This window comes from Limanda limanda, chromosome 3, assembly GCF_963576545.1.
Source record: "Limanda limanda chromosome 3, fLimLim1.1, whole genome shotgun sequence".
Classification (NCBI taxonomy): domain Eukaryota; kingdom Metazoa; phylum Chordata; class Actinopteri; order Pleuronectiformes; family Pleuronectidae; genus Limanda; species Limanda limanda.
The window spans coordinates 23245807-23265362 of NC_083638.1; the positions used below are offsets into that span (position 1 = coordinate 23245807).

The following is a 19556-nucleotide window of genomic DNA, read 5'->3' on the forward strand; positions in this document are numbered from 1 at the left end:
AGAGATGTTTTTGTGGAAGTGGGAATGTCGTCATGTGCCGAAAGCTCATCGGAGGACACCAGAGATCATAAGTGTGTTCATGACTGAGTGAGGCCCCGAGGGAGGAAATCATTTGGACAGAGCGCCCTCAGTTAGATGTCAGTAACAGCGCAAATCATTTGCTTTATGAGCGCCGATTTTTATCACGTGTTGAAAACCAATGTTTCTATACAAGATTTAACAAGATTTATACGTGCTCTGCTCTGAGCATAAAACTTATTTAAGGAGCAGCTCAAATTATCCTTTTTGTTTAGGTCGCAGCTAAGTCATAATAATAAGTGGGTTTTTTCCGCTTCCTTTCTTTGATCTGACTCTGAACAAATTCTACTCCTTTTACAGCGAGCAAAGAATCATTCCATTAACTGATATAAATATAATAATAACCAAAGGTTAACATAATATAATGTGAAGTACGTATGTAAGTACGTGGTAGAGAAAAATACCCGTATCACTTTTCCCACTGCTCACATCATTCTCTTTTTTTCTATCTTTGCCAGAAGAGAAGGTCACACTAGTTCATGAAAGCACCAATATTGAAAGTTCCTGTGATAACCTTCCTTCCTAATAAATTTCTCTCAGCTTTGTGTCCTGCTGACATATTAGTTTTATATCTTTGTCTCCCGGGGCCTGCTCTTAGGACATATGATGGTCTCATAATCTGACTTGTGTGCAGCACTTCCCTCTTCCTTTTCCTCTTCTTTCTGACAATGAGCGTCCAGAGACTCCAGTGAACAGAATCAACTCTATTTAACCCTGTCATTTGGCTCGGAGACACATTAACTGTGCAGCACTTGTCGTCAGTCTCCACTCGCTGCAGTCATGAATATGATCTGGCTTTGCCTCACGGCTGTGATGTCCTTTACTTCAGTCATCTGTGGTCAAAGTATTGACACTAGCCACATCAGAGGTGAGTCATTTCCACCTGATTTAATATCTATCACTTTGTATATGTCTACCATGTAACTAACCGTGTATATGCAGCAGTAAAATGTATTTTTTTTTTCTCATGTTACAGTTCAACCTAAATGTGAAAATGTTGTATTTGCTGTTTTGTTCCAGTTTTCCCAGCAATGAACCAAAGTATTGCTGGAGTTTTCCAGGTCAGCTCCTTGAATCACCTCAACCAGCCTCAGTACGCCTTCAATGCCTCTGAAGCTCGGAGCCTCTGCTTGTCCCTGGGAGTGGACATCGCCTCCAAAGCCCAAGTGAAGAACGCGCTCAACAGAGGATTAGAAACGTGCAGGTAGGACCAGAGAAGAAATGCCCAGGATCAGTTCAGTCAGATCCTAATAAGCCTGTTGTCATGGGTTTAATATTTTTTATTTTGTTTAGGTATGGATGGATTGATGAACATTTTGCAGTCATTCCCCGCATCCAGTCACTTTCTACCTGTGGACAAGGCCGGACAGGTTTGGTGCCATGGCGAGCATCTGTGACGAAACAGTTTGATGCCTACTGCTTCAATGAATCAGGTATTAACTTGTTTATCTTCAATTCTCTCTAGTGCTTCAACCCTCATTTAATTACAGCAGGTTATTGAAGATTTTAATGTGTAAATCTCAGACTCAGCCTAGATTCACTGCATTTTATAAATTATTCTATATATTTTGGGATAAATAAAATTATTTTGCTTCAAAATCTGAATGGAGAAGATAATGAATGTAAAGTACGGTTGAATTCAGAGGGAACGTGAAGAGTTTGTTTAAAACCTCCACAGTCTCGATGTGTTTCCTTAACATGATTTTTAAATGTGTATCAATGAAGTACCATTACAACCATTCAGAAATACAGTTTGAATATTTTCCTACACTCTGTCAGTAAAGCTGTATAAGGATATAAAAATCAGTACATAGCTGCAAGTGGGAGGCAGATAGAAGTTTTCCCTGAATGTTAAAACAAATGAATTCCACAGATTTGGATTCATTAAATTACATGTATTTATAATTTATAATCTAATCTGTCATGGTCTTCACTCACAGACGCAGTAATACAATTGAAGGATGCAACAACTACCAGCCCCCTGAACAGCAGCGATCACTCAGAGCAAACACACTCCACCCAGACGACACAGTCTACATCTTCCTCCTCCTCGCCTCGCTCCTCTTCCTCCTCAGCTCCTGTACCCAGAGACAAGGAGGTAGAACCAGCTCGATACGTCGGCAGTGCAATTCGCTCTGCAGGAGGTACAAGAGTCTTCTTCACAAGAATAAACTCTATGGAGGAATTTATTTTTACTTTGTAAAAAAATATATAACTAAAGACCTTTTATCATAAATGCTTGGATGTTATGTTTTTATGACTGATGTTCTGTTCCTCTCATGTTTTTAATGTTCCAGGAAAGGTTGTTCTCATCACCTCAACCTGCGGACTTCTTCTTGCTGCAATTATCCTCATTGTCTACCTGAAGTCGTAAGTGGTTTTCTACATGAAAATACTATACAAAATTATTACCTAGTTCTTTTATTTGTTCAATTATGTTTTGTTACTGAATGATGGTGATCTGCTCCTTTTATCAAATCTGTTTTCCTTGGTTATTACAGTACATTGTATGTGTTTCCTCTTTGAGCAGGAGGAGGATTGGGTCTCAGAGCTCTGACATGAAGCAGCAGCAGGAGTCCATTGAGACAGAAGACTGGACGTGTGTGAAGAGTGTGGAGCAAACCGAGGAGGACTCTCAAGACGAGGAGAAGATACAAGTGGCGGACGAGGACAATGAAGTGTCTCTTAATCTGTCTGATAGTGATGTAACAAAAGGATCCTAAAGTGCATTTTATTTTTGCGCAAGTTGCACTGGATGTGTTTGTAGATTTTTAGCGTCTGATGTCATGACCTGTGCTGTCCAGCCACTGGATGGCGATGTTTGACATCCAATCATTTTAAAGAATGATGATTTTACTATTTTAACACTTTTTGTTGCTGTAGATACATGTAAAATAAACTTTTGTAGGCACCTTTTGAACAGCTTAGGTATCACTGAGACCTCTTTCTATTTAAGGCAGAGACGAAGGAAGTGTCCCAGACATCATCCATCTCTCCTATCAGACCTGTCTAAAATAACAGTGTGGAAAGCTCTCAACAAGTGTTCTTATGGACAATGTGCAGTGTATACAATGCCTGAAAGGTGTCATGTTTCCAACAGTTTAGTTCACACACCCCTATCATGAAATGGAATGTAAAGTACAAGTGTTTATACATAGTGAGTTTTGTGTAATCACAAGTATGTGAAACTGTAGTACACACGTGCAGCTCTGTAGTTTTGTCTAAACCCTTGAGACCCAACATAACCTTGTTTTTTTCATCATGGGACCAGCTTAACATAGTACTTTAACTGATATGTTTTTTAAATTATTATTTAATCATCACAGTCACTAAATGGCCCTTTTCAAAATAAAGCTAATTTGAAAAGTTTATCTTTGGTGAGGTATGTTGACGTATGTTTGAGCTCAGCATGCATAGACTAATGTGATGTCTGTTTCAGTCACTTTGGGAATTTACGACTTCAGACTTCACTGCTTCCACTATGAAGCTCAGCTCATTACACAGTGTCTCGTGTCTGTAGGCCATGCGGATCTGTGCCACATTGGTCCGACGGATATCGTTCCCTTCGGGACCCGTCTTTCAGGTAGTTCTCGCCCAAGAAGTGCTTCTTCTCCTGTGAATAAACAATAAATGAAAAATTGTTTGTAGACGAATGTGTTGAATCTTGTTGACACGTAATGGAGATGTGGATTGGAAGTGTCTCTGTAGTGGGACTTCGAAAGGGGGTTTATTATCCGTTTCATTCCACAACAACTCTTCTCAAAGAACCCCCTTCCGTTAAAACCCCCTTAGAGTCCCCAGAAACAACCCGCTTACCACAGGAACTACTATGAAAGAATATGCTAAGTAGTGGAACCATTCACCGCAGCGGTGTGGCCATTCTCCATAGGCGCATTGCCTGTAGGAGGATCTACTACCTAGTGCAGGGATGCCAGGGTGAAATTGGACAGGGGGCCAGATTTTTTCAAGCAAGACCTCAGGGGGCCGGATTACACTTTCGGACTGAAAATAAGAAATTGCATCGGCACCAAAATAGCCTCACAATGAGGCCTAAAATTACATAGCCTAAAGCAGGAGACAGTTACCCTCTAAAAACGTTACATTTTCCTATCCATGCAAGTAGCCTACATTTATAAATTAGAAATGCAACAAAATAGACTAGGTGCCAACAAAACACATTTCCTATAAATAACACAAGTGTAAACTGTTAATTACTTTTATTATATTTATTGAAGGCTTGCACATGAAAACAAGTCAATGCAAAATAAGGCCAATTAAAAGAAGGCCAGGCCTAAACAAGTCACAGAAAGAAAGCGCCAGAATAAAGTAGTCCAACATTAGACCATGTGATTGAATATCCAGTAGGAATTAGTAAAACAAAACGGTTCTTGAAAAAATAGGCACATATGAGCTATCTAAAAACTAAATTGGCTCAATAACAGATGAGGCACATTAACTTTGCCAGTCATCACCAGTCACCAACCCATATTTCCACACACCCATGTTCCTTTATGGCACTAGCCTGGCTATCAGTCAACCCCAGCCCCTTTTATTCCCTCCCCCCCCATATCACACTGGAAATGATAAATTGGGAGACCAGCCTACTTCAGCTACTTGTCGAAGCCAGACACCTTTTAATTTTCACCAGCTTGTCCATATCGGGGGACAGTTTCTGGGCAGTGGCTATTTTCATAACATCATTCAGATGTCCGTGCGTCAGGCGATTGCGCATTTTCGATTTATTGATATTCATCACAGAGAAGGCCTGCTCACATAAATATGTTGTCCCAAACATACAAAGTATTTTACCTGCAAAGGCCGTGAGCATTGGGTACTGTGGTGGCAAGGATTGATAGAAGGATTCGATTGCAACAGATGCGTAGTTATCCTTCAACTGTGCGCAACACTGCAGTTCTATCAGTTCCATTTGGATCGCCTCTGGGACCTCGGAAGCGTCAATGGTGAATGGAGAGCGAAAAAGCGCAAAGTCCTTTTCCAGTTCATTAAAAACCGTGAATCGATTGTCAAACTCATGCCTGAGTCCGGAAAGCAAGTTTGCGTACTTGTCCATACTCTGATGATTGACAGGCAGAGATTTTAGACAGGGGAAGTGGGCTGCATTGCGCTTGGAGAGCTGCGTCTTCCATAATGCCAGTTTACTTTGAAAAGCACGAACACTATCATAAAACTCTGTGACGACTTTGTTGCGGCCCTGCATATTAACATTCAACACATTTAGGTGTTCTGTAATGTCCACTAAAAAGGCAAGATCCCTGGTCCATTCTGGATTGTCCAATTCAACCACAGGCTTCCCTTTACCCTGCATGAACTCGGCTATCTCTGTGCGTAATTTGTAGAAATGTTTGAGCACTGCGCCTCGGCTCAACCAACGCACATCGGTGTGATAGGGAAGGCCATGATGAATGTCGTTTTCCAATAAAAAAGCGTCGAATTGTCTATGGTTAAGTCCTCTTGCTCTGATAAAATTCACAGTGTCAATAACAACACGCATGACATGGTCCATTTTCAGACTCTTGCAGCACAAAGCCTCTTGGTGCAGTATACAGTGAAAGTTCCAGAATACTTGCTCTGGATTAGCCGCATTTACCTTTTCTCTGAACTTCACAACTACTCCTGCCTTTCTTCCTATCATAGAAGGCGCACCGTCGGTAGCCACACTGACAGCGCGACTCCAGTCCACCTCCAGTTTGTCCAGGGCCCCGACAAGGCTAATAAACAAGTCGTTAGCTGTTGTGGTGTCTGTCATTGGCACGACTGACACAAACTCCTCAGTGACATTCAGGGAAGCATCCACTCCGCGAATAAATATCGCTAATTGAGCTACATCAGTCACGTCAGTGCTCTCGTCAAGAGCAATAGAGAATGCGATGAAGGACTTAACCTTGTCTTTTAGTTGACTCTTCAAATCACCAGAAAGTTCTTCAACCCTCTCCGTCACTGTAGGCCTCGATAAGCTTATGTTAGCTAAAGCTTGTCGCTTGTCAGGACACACTAGCTCGGCTGCCTTTAGCATGCAGGTCTTGACAAATGCACCCTCTGAGAAAGGCTTCGATGCCTTAGCAATTTCCCAAGAGATGATGTAGCTTGCCTTCACTGCCCCTTGAAATGAAATGAAATGTATTGTCATTATAGGTATAACGAAATTGAGACACTCCTCTTTCAATAGAGTTGAAGAAGATATTGTAACATCCCCGCTTCACAGACGACACAGAACTTCTTCTTATATTTGTAACTTTATTAAAGTTAACATGAACATGTCCACTTCTTATTCCTATCTCTTCACTCCTAACATCAAACTCCTAATATTGTCTTTTGCACACTCTGTCTACATATTCTTAAACTCATAGTATATTATATGACCTATTGTATAGTCAAATACTTATATTCATATTCATACCTCTACTATATATCATATATTATATCATACTCTCTGTATATTCTTTGTATACATAAGTCTATATACACATATTTATACATGTGTACATGTTATAATTACTATTATTATATCACTATTACTATTATTATTATATATACTGTTGCTGCCATTATTACTATATACTGCTTTTATATTGGTATAATTACTATCATATATAAATATATATTATGTTATATACTATATATACTGTACTATTCTTATATACTGTCTAACAATAACATTACCATCATATCATCAGTACTATTACCATCATCTTGCCACTGCACCTTATCTACCTATTTTATTTTATCTTGTGCTTCTGTTTTTTATTCTTTCTACCTCAATATTTTTTATTTTATTCTATTGTATTGTTTTTTTGTATTTTATTGTATTCAAATGTACCGGCTGCTATGACAACTTAATTTCCCTTCGGAAAGTAATCTATCTATCTATCTATCTATCTATCTATCTATCTATCTATCTATCTATCTATCTATCTATCTATCTATCTATCTATCTATCTATCTATCTATCTATCTATCTATCTATCTATCTATCTATCTATCTATCTATCTATCTATCTATCTATCTATCCATCCATCAACACTCGTCTTCTCCCTCCACTTCCTCATTCACCCCTGACACGCCAACGAACCAGCCAATGAGAGCCTGTCATCCCACACAGCCATTGGTCAAGAACTGTCACATGTCCGACCCCGACCTATTCACAGACACTCAGGACATCTCAGTACTTATTCAACACGGTGTACTTAGCGGAACATTCATAACAACCACATATCAAGCAGTCAAACAGAACAGAACTCAACTATCAGTTCGTTACATATGTATTCAAATAAAACGAACCTTCGTGTGTATCTCGACATTTGGAGAATACGGCTTGCTGTTTCTGTAGCGATGATGCTAGCTCGTTTAGCTTTTGAGTCCGGAGTTGCCCTGTGTACTCGCCGTATTTCTCGGCGTGGGTCTCATAGTGTCGTTTGATGTTGTACTCCTTTAGTACAGCCACTTGTTGACGACAGATAAGACACACGGGTTTGCCTCCTACTTCCCAAAAGAAATAATTTTCTCTCCATCTATCCTGAAAGATGCGAGCTTCAGTGTCGACCTTCCTCTTCTTTGACATCTCGATCAGCACTACCGGCGCTGCTGCAGCTGAGGCGGGCAGCAGCAACAGACCAACTAACGGAGTCCACCGAAAATTTAAATTTTTTTTTTAATTCCATCAAAATTAAATTAAAATTTATATTCTCCCCTTATCACCCGCGGGCCAGATGTGATGTACAGTCGGGCCGGGTCCGGCCCGCGGGCCGTAACCCTGGCATCACTGACCTAGTGAGACTGGTATGTGCGCCATCCGCCGCCGCAGGAAAGTCACGACCCTTAAAAGCATTAAAATTCTTGAATCTTTTTCAAATTCAAGACCCGTTACATGTGTTTTAAGTTTAGACCTCTACTAGCCTCAGAGTATCTGCTATGTGTGCGCCATTCGCCGCTGCGGCGGGGCAATTCCCTGTAGGCGCATTGGCCTGCGAGAGAATATGCTACCTAGTGGAACTGTTAAGTGCGCCATTTTTTGTTTTTGTTTTTCGATGTGAATAACATATTTGTCCAAAGATTTTAAAAATGTATTTTAATTCATTTATTCTAGTCCTCACAACAGCGCAACAAAAAATATCTGGCGTTCAAGAGGGGATGGGCCTCGAGCAGCGTTGCTAGGCAACGTTTGTCTCAGAGCATGAGACCGCGGCACTAATAGCGCTTGTCAGTCGAATAATCCGTGTAGAGGACGGCTAGTTGCAAATATTGCGCTATTAATTATTTATATGGCTTCAACGGAATAGGCGATGGGGAAGTGTAAATTCGCAGAGTCGTAGTTGGAACACGAGCGGTTTAGCCCTGGTTGAAGCCCGCCGCTGGGAATGACGAGAGGCTAACTGTTCGGTCTGTAAAAGCAAAATGAGTGTAGCTTCAATGGGGGTCAATGCTCTCTGGTCACAGATGCAAGGCGCTAGCCACAAATCCGTTGCGGCACGCAGACAGCGGTTGTCCATCAAACATTGGGCAACACCTTACCTGGCTAACATTGTTACACCACCCAGTACGAGTACGAAAGTTGAAGCTAGTGACGTTAATGCTAGGGTTGCTAACGTTAACTCAGTTGCGGCTGCTTCAACTTCTACAGACCTCAGAGTGACGATAGGGCGCAGGAGTGTTGTGGTGTCTCGACACAACACTCTCTCACATCCAATGAAGGAATTTCTTAAATTTTCAAAGAATGTTTCCCGATTCGGACATCGCCAAGACGTTCACCTGCGGCACGGATAAAACAGGGTACATAACTAAATTCGGAATGGCACCATATATCAAGAAACAGCTTCTTTATGGCGTCAACAAGGCTGGGCAGTTTTTGTGCTGATGTTTGATGAGAGCCTCAATCAGTCCATAAAGAATTAACAACTCGATGTCCACATTCTGTACTAGCAGATGGTAATTTTCTTCAGGTGCGAAAACAGACTAGTTGCCCTGTGTATGTCAGTTGAAAACTTTGTTGCACTAAAGACATATCACATGGTGGCTCTTTATGAGAAAGTTGCAGCATTATATCAGTGACAACGTTGATCTGATTTGTGTTATTTATGCTGCAAAATAGTGTTATTATTTAAAGTATTATAAAAGTTCCTATTGTAGAGTTGACTGAACCATTTACTGCTCAGTGTGTCTGTGCACTGTTTCTCACACCACAAGTAGATTATGACTGCCATATTAATTTCTTTCAAAGTGCACCGGATTGAAAATGTATGTAATCAACTACCCTGTATATGTACCAACCTCACAACAACAATGATGTATGTCACATGACTGGCGCAGCTCGAGTTGCCTGCCAGAACTAGTTCGCCGGCGTCGCAAAATTTAGAAGGGAAGAGCCACCCGAGGGCTAGGAGATTTTATATGCTGCCAAAAATTCATAAGGTGCAGAATGGACTGTACCACATGAAGAAAAAAATCCTAACATCAAAAGGCCGGATCAGGCGCTATTACAATTGTTGGAAAATCAATCTCATTTTGAGTTTAATGGACAATTTTATTTACACATCAATGGGACGCCAATGGGCAAAAAATTTGCACCCGCCTATGCCAATATTTTAATGGCAGACTGGAAAGAATATGCCCCAAAAGGCCACTCAATTATTTTAGATATTTAGATGACATTTGGGGGATTTGGAACAACTCCAAGGAGGAGTTTGATGAGTTTGTTAACATATTGAACACACAAGATGCTTCCATCAATATGAAGTAAACTTCAAATGACCAGTCTGTGGACTTTCTGGACACCACGGTATTCAATGCACCGACATTCACACAATGACATAAATTGGACATCAAGGTTTATTTTAAGGACATTGATACACGTGCACAGCTCTTTAAAACAAGCTGCTGAGTTTACGCAGAATATGTACACGCAATTCAGAATTCCCAGCAGCAGTTAAAATATTGTTACGAAATAGGGCATATTAAAAAAAACTATAAATAAGAAAAACCACAAATAGATAGAGAAATGATTCCTCCTATTACAACATTATCTAGTATGAGTGGAGTAATGAACAACAAACTTAAGAACAATTTTCAAACAATGATAAAAAAATCAAGGATTACTGGAGGAATACAAACTTAAAAGAGCTGCGAGTTAAGGCAACACTCACACAAATGCATCACAAGAAAAACTGTGTTTTGTAAAGGTAAATTCGTCAGAAACACACACGCCAAGTCCAATTTCATAATTTCACAGCATTTCACACCACAGACGTCCAATTGCGTGTACATACTATTCTGTGAAAAATGTGGAAAACAGTATGTAGGAGAAACAAAAAATTACATAGCCACAAGAATGGTACAACACAGGTATAATTTGAGACACAAGAAAAACACAAATGCTCCTCTAGACAAACACCTCATATTACATGGACCACAATCACTTGGAGTAACAGACCTTCAATACAATTTGTCTTGGACAGATATAGAATGAAAGAAATTGGAGAGTAGATGGATGTTCCTCCTAAACACGAAAGAACCAATTGGCCTGAATGTTAAGATAAATTCAACAATTTTGTGAATACTTCATGACTCCTAAACAACACGGGGCATTTAACTAGAATGAAGATAATATTCAGCACTCAGGAGACCCAATTCATAGAGTGTACAGTGGGTTTAGAATCATGGCCGTGGACTAGGGCCCTAATCCTAAACATTTTCTACCCAAGCCTAAACCTACTCTATTATTGCCTAAACCTAACTCACACACTCTCTCTTTCTAAACTTAAAATTAGAGTCTTGCCCTTACCCTAACCACAATGGTCCCATGCCTAAACCTAACCTCCAAACTAGACTCAATAAGACTGGCCGTGGCCTATTGCCTTAACCCTAACCAATTTTTAACCCATGCCTAAACTTAAGTCTCTCTGCCTAAAACCTAACCATGGATCCTTGCCTTAACCACTATGGACCTTTGCCTAAACCTAAACCCTTCTAACTTGAGAACAACAGTTTTTATCTAAGTCCAGATTTTCTGTACAACATATTTTAAAAATTACATCGATCAAAAAGAATAAACACACATATATATGCATATATATATATATGTATTGATGTACTATTGAAAAATAGTCAATTCTTGGATTTTACTAAGTAATAATAACATGATGGATTACAAAACGAATACATGGATGTAGAAACTCAAATAAAAACTAAGGAAATTAATAATATGTTATTTGATATGCAAGTTAAAACAATCACAGTTTATCTATACAAAATTCGCTTAAAATCCCAAGTCACAGTTCAGTAATAAAAAAAAGACGATTCGTAGACGTCACAAAGTAGTAATAACAAAATGATTTATTACAAAAACAATACATGGATGTAGACAACTCAAATTAATAACATGTAATTTGAGAGGTGAGTTAAAAAAAATCAGTTTATCGTTACGAAATTCAGTTTAGTCACAATTTTATTTTAAGTACAATATAAATAAATATATCACTTATGTCCAATAAAATATAATATATAAATAGATACACGGTATCATGAATGACAATAAATATATAAATAAGTGTATTTTTATTCAGTTATGGAATTAAAGGATCACAGTGGAATAGACAAGGGGGAGGAGTCTGTGAGAGGCAGCATATAAATAGAGGAGCCCTCAGTCTCCTTGCTCACTCTTGCTCTGAACGTTGAACTGGAAGGACCTCACAGCCCAGGTAGAAACATTATGCTTTTCCACGTGCCTAACATCGCCAGGAGGCACGCAACACACAGTGACACGTCACCTGTTTTCAGTGTTTATTTTATTTTCAGTTTGTTTTGTTGAGTTGTGTTTTTTTTTTTGTGTTTTTATTTTCATGCAAAAAACAATGGTTCCAAGATCCATTCTGCGCTTTTTCCAGTATTCTCCACACAACCATTGAGTTTTTAGTTGTGATACCGATGCACATGTCCCAGCTTAGTCTCACTGAACTCAAATACCACGTCCACGGAGCGGAAAATGTCTTCTGCAGTCGTAGTAGTAGGGAGCTCTCTTGTGTAAAACAAATGATTGATCACTGCCTTCAATGAGCGCTCTAGGAAGTAAAGCGTCCCCCTTACTGGTGCTGGACTCACCAGGTCGGCTGCTACAGACTGTGATTGATGAACCACTTGGACAGTTTGTCCCACTCCTCTGGACAGCGTCTGTAGATGGACACACGAGGCTCTGCATGCTGATACAGACTCTCCTCCAGGTCATGGGCCACTTCCTATTAAAAGAGAGAAATAGAGTGTATTCAACTGTCCCTGCATTCGTTCTGACTTAACTGCAAGATAACATGACTTGATACCTTTATGATCCGAGCAAAATACACTCCAGAAACAAGGTTGTCCGTTTTGAGGAAGATCTCTCGAAGTTCACTCGCTCCCGCTGGGTTAAACTTTAAATTGAACTGATCAAACTGGTGGAAGGTTTCTTCCCTGGGAACAAATGCATGAATTACGAATAAATTATACATGATTATTTAGAACATCTTACGTATTTGAGGAAAACGTGCAGTTCTCTGTGCTCCTGTGGATTAACAGTGGCTTTTAACAGAGGAAGGAAAATGTTCTCCAGCATCTTGGCAAAATTAGGTACCAGCTTCCTTGACTTGAAAATGTCACTAAAAAACATACTTCTGTTATCTGGGCCGTGTGCTGAGCCCGCACAGCTACTGTGCCCAGGGTTGCCAGTTCCATTTGCCATCCTCCCCCCTCCCAACCTGAAAAATACGTTATTTTTTAAAAATGGCATCCATGACAAGATCCTCAGCGCTCCATTGTAGGCCATACAGATCTGTGCTACATTGGTCCGATGGATATTGTTCCCTTCGGGTCCGTCTTTCATGTAGTTCACGCCCAAGTGAACTACCTGAAGTGCTTCTTCTCCTGTGAATATATAAAAAAATTGTTTGTAGACGAATGTGTTGAATCTTGTTGAAACGTGATGGAGATGTGGATTGGAAGTGTCTCTGTACCTGGTGAGAGAGTCCACTCTGCAGAACACTGTTCCGGGCTATCTCACAAAGATCACATGTGCTGAGCTTCCACAGCTGAGCTGCGATGGCGTACTCCTCCATCAGTGGCTCCTAGAGTCACACATACAACACATAAGAATGATCTGCACTGCAAAGCTCTTGCTAGAGTCCAGCATGATATCAAGTCATGAATGTGAGATACTGAAGGGCAGTCTGTCTTAACACTGTGTTACTTGTTAGTTTGTGTGTACCTTGGTGTAGTGGAATTGCATGGGTGTCATCTGTGGACAGGGACACACACAGGCCTTTGTGCAGGAACTCTTTCAGCGGGTTTTTAGAGTACTCTAGGAACAGGCTGTTGTTGCTAAGAGGTGACATAGCAATTGGCATCTGGGCCAGGTAGTACAGGTACTACATAATATACACGTTTATGCTCACCACATGTACATCCAGAGAGTCCACAGTCAGCTCATTTGGGTCTATATCGAGGCTGTGGAAAACCTGCTGCAGTGTAAAATTTTGTCTGGTCGTCTCCAGCACCACACGGTCGGCATTGGTCTTGTACGTTTTCTGAATGAAAGTCAGCAGGTGCTTCTGAGACATACAGGCAGCTGCATGAATATGTGTGTCCACCTGAGAAAAACAAGCAATTTGTTAAGTCTGCTGGACAATTTGGCTGCTTTAAAATGTCTTCCTTCAGAATGTAACGTCCCATGTTGAGTATTTTCCCAGAGGTTATCTTTGGGAAACTATGTTGGATTTCAAACTCTTCATAACATCGGTGGTTGGACTAACCTTCCTGAAATTGTAGAAATCTCTGTGAGGAACACTTTTCAGCTCCTTCAGCTCGGCCATCTCGTTGAGCATCTCGTGGAGGTAGAACTTTGATTGTAAGAAATTGAAACGTCTGTAACGTACGCAACTCTACGCGTGTGATTAAGTTCTACTTAGTCAGAAACAACCAGTTTTGCAACGAGGGCTTATTTTTTTTCTTTCATCCGTTATAACTGAAGAGTCAACTTACTTGGGTTCATCTGCAATCATGGCCAGCAGATGGCGGAAGTTGTTGGCGAAATTTGCTAATAGTGGATAACGAAGGTCATGGGGCTGGTTTTGCATCAGCCTGTCATTGTTGTGGTAAACATGAACTACTCCATCCTTCATCTTCAGCTCAAAGTGGAGGTTCTCTGGGATGGTATCCATGTTGTAGGGATCTTCATCACCTAATGGACACGGCACATATCTGGAGGACAGAGCATAGTTATGTTGCTGTCGTACAATCCGCAATAAGAAATTAGTGAGTGGTTGTCGTCTGCAGTCCACTGCTCTGGTTTCGGGCTCCTGAAGGAGAACATGTGATTGCTGTGTTTGGACTCATCGTTGACGCTGTCAAATCCTGACACACGTTCCCTGACACACAAGGACATAATACACAATCAACACACAAGAGAATCAGAAGAGAGTGTTGTTCTTGGAAGCATTAATCCTTGTTCCTGATTTATTCTGCATCTGAACTTAAAACTGTAACAGTAGGTTTAAAAATCCCTCTTGACGCATGTCGAGTACCTTTTTCAAGTTGAGTCCGTGTGAGATGTTGTCAGCAGAGAGAAAGGCAGAGACCAGATGAGTTTCCGATCCAGCTTCTCCACAGTGTGGGCGGAACTGGAAGGTGCTCAGTCCACGTTCCCTGACAAATAAAGGACATAATACACTCAACACACGAGAGAATCAGAAGAGTGTTGTTTTGTTCATCTTTGTGTTTATAGATATCAGCTTTATATTGAGATGCCCCGGCTACTCTCATAAGCTGGTTGTTCTATACTTGGAATCCTCTTGCTGTCCGATGATTTATCACTTCCTTCAATGAGAGCTCTAGAAAGTAAAGTGTCCCCCTCACTGGTGCTGGACTCACCAGGTCGGCTGCTACAGACTGTAAAGTCAACTGTCCTGTACTGAGGTGTGTGTAGTAAGAGGAGGATGAGGTGGATTAGCTCTTACTTCCTGAGGTTGTAAAGGACCATGATGTTTGCATACATGTGGAACATGTAGTAACTGTAGGGAGGGTTTTCATCTGCAGTCCACTGCTCTGGTTTGGGGCTACTGTCGGAGAACATGTGGTTGCTCTCTTTGGACTCATCGTCAATGCTGTCAAATCCTGACACCTGTACACACACAGACACACACAAACAATTGTGGAGTTGAAGTCTGGTGCGTGTCAAGGAAAAAATAAAACCATGTCACAAATGTAATTTATCAGTCAAATAAAATCAAAAAGTTTAAGACTTATTTTGTATCACTACAAATGTGTGCTCCTGTGGGTTAACCGTGGCTTTGAACAGAGTTAGGAAAATGTTCTCCAGCATCTTGGCAAAATTAGGTACCAGTTTCCTCGACTTGAAAATGTCACTTATAAACATACGCCTGGTGTCTGGGCCGTGTGCACAGCACGCAGAGCTACTGTGCCCAGGGTTGCCATCCTCCCCTCTCCCAACCCGAAATTTACGTTGTTTTTTTAAAATGGCATCCATGACAAGATCCTCAGCTCTCCATTGTATCTGATTCCCCAAATGGCCGAAGTCGATGGAGAATGTTTCTAAGTCTGGATAAGGAAGGTCATGGGGCTGGTTTTGTATCAGCGCCTCAGCGTTGTCGTACACGTTCACTATTCCATCCTTCATCTTCAGCTCATAGTTGACGTTCTCTGGGATATTGTCCATGCTGTAGGGATCTTCATCACCTTATGGACACAGGCACATATCCGGAGGACAGAGCATTGTTATGTTACTGTCACACAAACCGCAATAAGAATGATCTCCACCAGCATCTGAGTCTCTTTCTGTGCCTCACTAGGAGTTACCATTGGGAATCGGCAAGGCATGTCTGCTGGAAGGGAGACGGTATAGTGAGAGGACACGTGATCACAGGACACAGAGACAACCTGTTTCCCCCACATGGACCCCTCTTGCTCTGTCTGGTTTCTGCTGTTTTGTAAACACACAGTTGTACCTGTGTGAGGGTGCGGTTGTTGCAGATGTTCTGCTGCAGGGTAATTTTTAAAAACATTGGTTTCTTTCTCCAAACTCCATATTAAAATATATAAAACAACTTCTGTGGTGCAGCACACTGCTGGGTTTTTAGTATATCTGGGCTTTGTTGTTCCTACACAACCAGCACTGTCACTGCTACGGCAGACATCGTCTATCACATGAAATTAGCAGTACTTAATTTTTATCAATGGAGCAACATCTTGATAGTATAATGTATTTTAAACCCACACACTAGCCAGCCTATTAGCTAACACTATACATAAAACATTAGCATCATGCTGAAATGCTAATTTTACTGTCCCTAGCGACTAGCTAGCTAGGCTACGACTGTACAAAAACATATTTTCTCCTGCTGCTGAGCTGGATGATAAAACTTTTAGACCAAAAAAACTAAATGTTTGATGGCCGAATCTTCTTAAATGTTCGATTTTTTTTGTTTTCCTTTTTCATAACTGACAATGAACTGAACACCACAAATATACACTCGTAAACATCTGCTTGGAGTCTGGGAAGTTTTTTTAGAAATGTTCTGACATTTAATGGACAAAGTAAAAATGCTTAACTTAACTGCTGATTTCCTCCTTTTTGTAGAAAGTTAAGTCTTAACTCGAGTTCACCAGCATTTTGCTTTTTATCTTGCATAACATGTCTCGAGTATATCTCATGAGGTCTAAGCTTACCTTTACTCAAAGCCATATCTGTGGATGTTGTCCTCTCAGGTCAGACTCGGTGAAGCACTATACAGATGATATCTCGACTAGGGTCTGTTGTAGAAAATTCTGTATACATTAATTCTTTGTGTAACCCTCATGAAATTTAGGCTACTAGCCTCAGGAGTAGTAAAAGTTATTGACAAAAAGGGGCGCACTATGTGTTCCGTTCAAGGGAACTCCCCAGGAAGAAGAAACTCTTTTCCTTCTGAGATTTTACCATGAAACATGTAGAGAAAGAAGCTCCCGGATTTAGGTATGAAGTAAGATAAAACACTCGAAATATTACCATAGTCTAATAAGGTTATCCTCCAACTAGACGTCCCACTTAGAGTGTCACCCCAAGTGATTATTTGATACTGGTAACTTCTAGTCACTACTAGAATCATGCTAGAGAACTTTGGAGAGAGCTAATACTGCTTTCAAGTTGCTATTTGAAAGATTACCCATTTAAAACCAATCTGAGTAATAACATAGTGATTATCAATGTTTCCGACGAACTTTAGAAGTTTGTTATCATAGTTAACACCATGTTTAATGTTTTAGACGGAAAAAGTAAATGTTAACCCCCCCATACTGGTGTTCACTGTATCGTGGAGGTAACGTTGAGACTTAAGGCCAGCGCATGCTTCTATGTTTTCAGAGATACGCAAGGACACTCAAGCGCATGTGCCCCTTGCGTGCTTGCTTTCCCCTTCTTGCGTGCATCGCCCAATTTTTGTAACTTAACGACAAAGCTACGCAAGCCTTACGCAGCTCACAAGGCTGTGATTGGTCTGCTCTCTACATCCCTTCCGGAGTCACATTTCCGGTTGCATGCCCTATAATACCGGCAGAAATCAAGGAAGATTTAGAAGGAATATGGACCACGTAGAAGAGCGCTTGACTGAAGAGGTCCGAAAGTATGACCACCTATATAACCCGCCATTGACGGAGTACAAGGACGCGCAGATGGCCTGCAATTTATATTTATATATTGGATGCTAACTAAGTTAATGTACAGTGGTAGTACTTTAATAGCAGTTAAAATTCATCTTTTAGGACATCTTAAGATTAAGACTTATTTTGTATTACTACAAATGTGTTATACTACATTTACGAAGCAATACAACACAAATTTCTTATAATTGTACTATACTATATTATCAAATATTATCAGACATTTAATACTGGATGCTAACTATGTTAATGTTAAGTGGTAGTACTTTAATAGCAGTAAAAATTCATCTTTTAGGACATCTTACGTATATTTGAGGAAAACGTTCAGTTCTCTGTGCTCCTGTGGATTAACAGTGGCTTCAAACAGAGGAAGGAAAATGTTCTCCAGCATCTTGGCAAAATTAGTTACCAGTTTCCTCGACTTGAAAATGTCACAAAAAACATACGTCTGGTGTCTGGGCCGTGTTCAGAGTGCGCACAGCTACACGCAACCCTTGGAGAACCATAAATTAAACGAGTCCTTCGACACAACTGCGTGAAAATAGGCAGTTGCAGAAGCATGCACCGTTCTTAACAGCGAATGTCTTGACTGGCGCAGCTAGTCAGCTTTGTGATTTGGAATGTTTTAGGATGTGTGGCACTAAGTGTTTACGGTTCAGCCACAAAGCTTATGGTAGTAGCGGATAGCAATGGTTTACTATGCAAGTGCATTGCAGGTGCATAGAATCTGAATAGCCAATGCATATCTTAAATGAAGTTCAAGTTACACTGTATATTATTCTCATGTTTAAGTCAAGTATACACATTACTAAAAAAAGGATGTGTGTGACGGTGCGCATGGCGACCGTCACGGCAGTAATACACTGCCAGGGCTCCAGACTAACTTTTTGGCTTAGGAGCACTGTGCTCCTAACCCAGAAAAATTGGGAGCACCAGCAAAAATCTAGGCGCACCACTATAAAACGTTGGCCAAACCAAGTAATACTACTATTGATCAATGTTAACAACCTGGAATAACATGTTTGAACAGATTATAAAAGGTAAGGCATGACCTTGCTTAGATAAAGGCCTACATTGATAGGTGGAAAATAATTGCACAGTATTTTAGGTGGTTTAGATGGTAGGGGAAGTAGGACAAATCACACCATTTGTTTTAACCAAATTCTTTATTACTCAGACTGCTCTTGTACCTGCAGTCAACTGTTGAAAAATAAATAACAAGAATATTATAACATTAAGAAACCATGGTGACACTCACAGATCAGGATTGATTTTGACATTAATAGCTATAAATATAATCAGTTTTACGGTCATGATCAGTAGAACAACATATTACTATCTCCTACATGTGCCATAGTGTTACAACTAGGGCTGTCAGTTTAACGCGTTATTAACGGCGTTAACGCAAACCCATTTTAACGCCGTCAATTTTTTTAACTCGAGTTAAAGCAGAGCTGCAGCTTCAGTATCTGTGTTCGCCTCCAGTCTGACCTGCTCTCGCTTTTTGTTTTAATATTTCGCCACCTAAAATATATATTTTAAAGCTATTGTAGCATCCCACAGGACACGGAACTTCTTCGTGGTTTAGTAACTGGTATTTTCCTCTACACGAACATGTGCACCTCTCGCTGTTACTCCGTCTCTCGCAGACATCAACACTTCACTTCCTCATTGATCCCCGATCCCCCCATCCTATTGGTCCAAACAGTCACATGTCCCACCCAGACCCCTTCATGACCGTCAGACATCAGAGCGCTCCTTCAACAGTGTTTTACTGAGCATACGT

At 40.6% G+C, this 19556-nt stretch overlaps 1 protein-coding gene and 1 pseudogene across 1 annotated transcript; one reads left to right on the top strand and one right to left on the bottom strand.

The window, feature by feature from the left end:
* Positions 1–817: 817 nt before the first annotated feature.
* On the top strand, positions 818–3725 carry lyve1a (lymphatic vessel endothelial hyaluronic receptor 1a). Its single transcript, XM_061068473.1, has 6 exons — positions 818–946; positions 1099–1282; positions 1372–1511; positions 2019–2222; positions 2376–2448; positions 2609–3725. Exons 1-6 carry the CDS (start codon positions 859–861, stop codon positions 2799–2801), a joined length of 882 nt encoding a protein of 293 aa, XP_060924456.1. The 5' UTR covers positions 818–858; the 3' UTR covers positions 2802–3725.
* On the bottom strand, positions 3514–19125 carry LOC132998151 (AMP deaminase 3-like; annotated as a pseudogene).
* Positions 19126–19556: the final 431 nt, after the last annotated feature.

What these genes read in the sequence shown, in the direction of transcription:
- lyve1a (XM_061068473.1), top strand. Translation starts at nt 859, where the DNA reads ATGAATATGATCTGGCTTTGCCTCACGGCTGTGATGTCCTTTACTTCA. An exon ending in CTACTGCTTCAATGAATCAG is followed by an intron (nt 1,512 to 2,018) that starts GTATTAACTTGT and finishes CTTCACTCACAG; the next exon opens with ACGCAGTAATACAATTGAAG. An exon ending in TGCAATTCGCTCTGCAGGAG is followed by an intron (nt 2,223 to 2,375) that starts GTACAAGAGTCT and finishes TTAATGTTCCAG; the next exon opens with GAAAGGTTGTTCTCATCACC.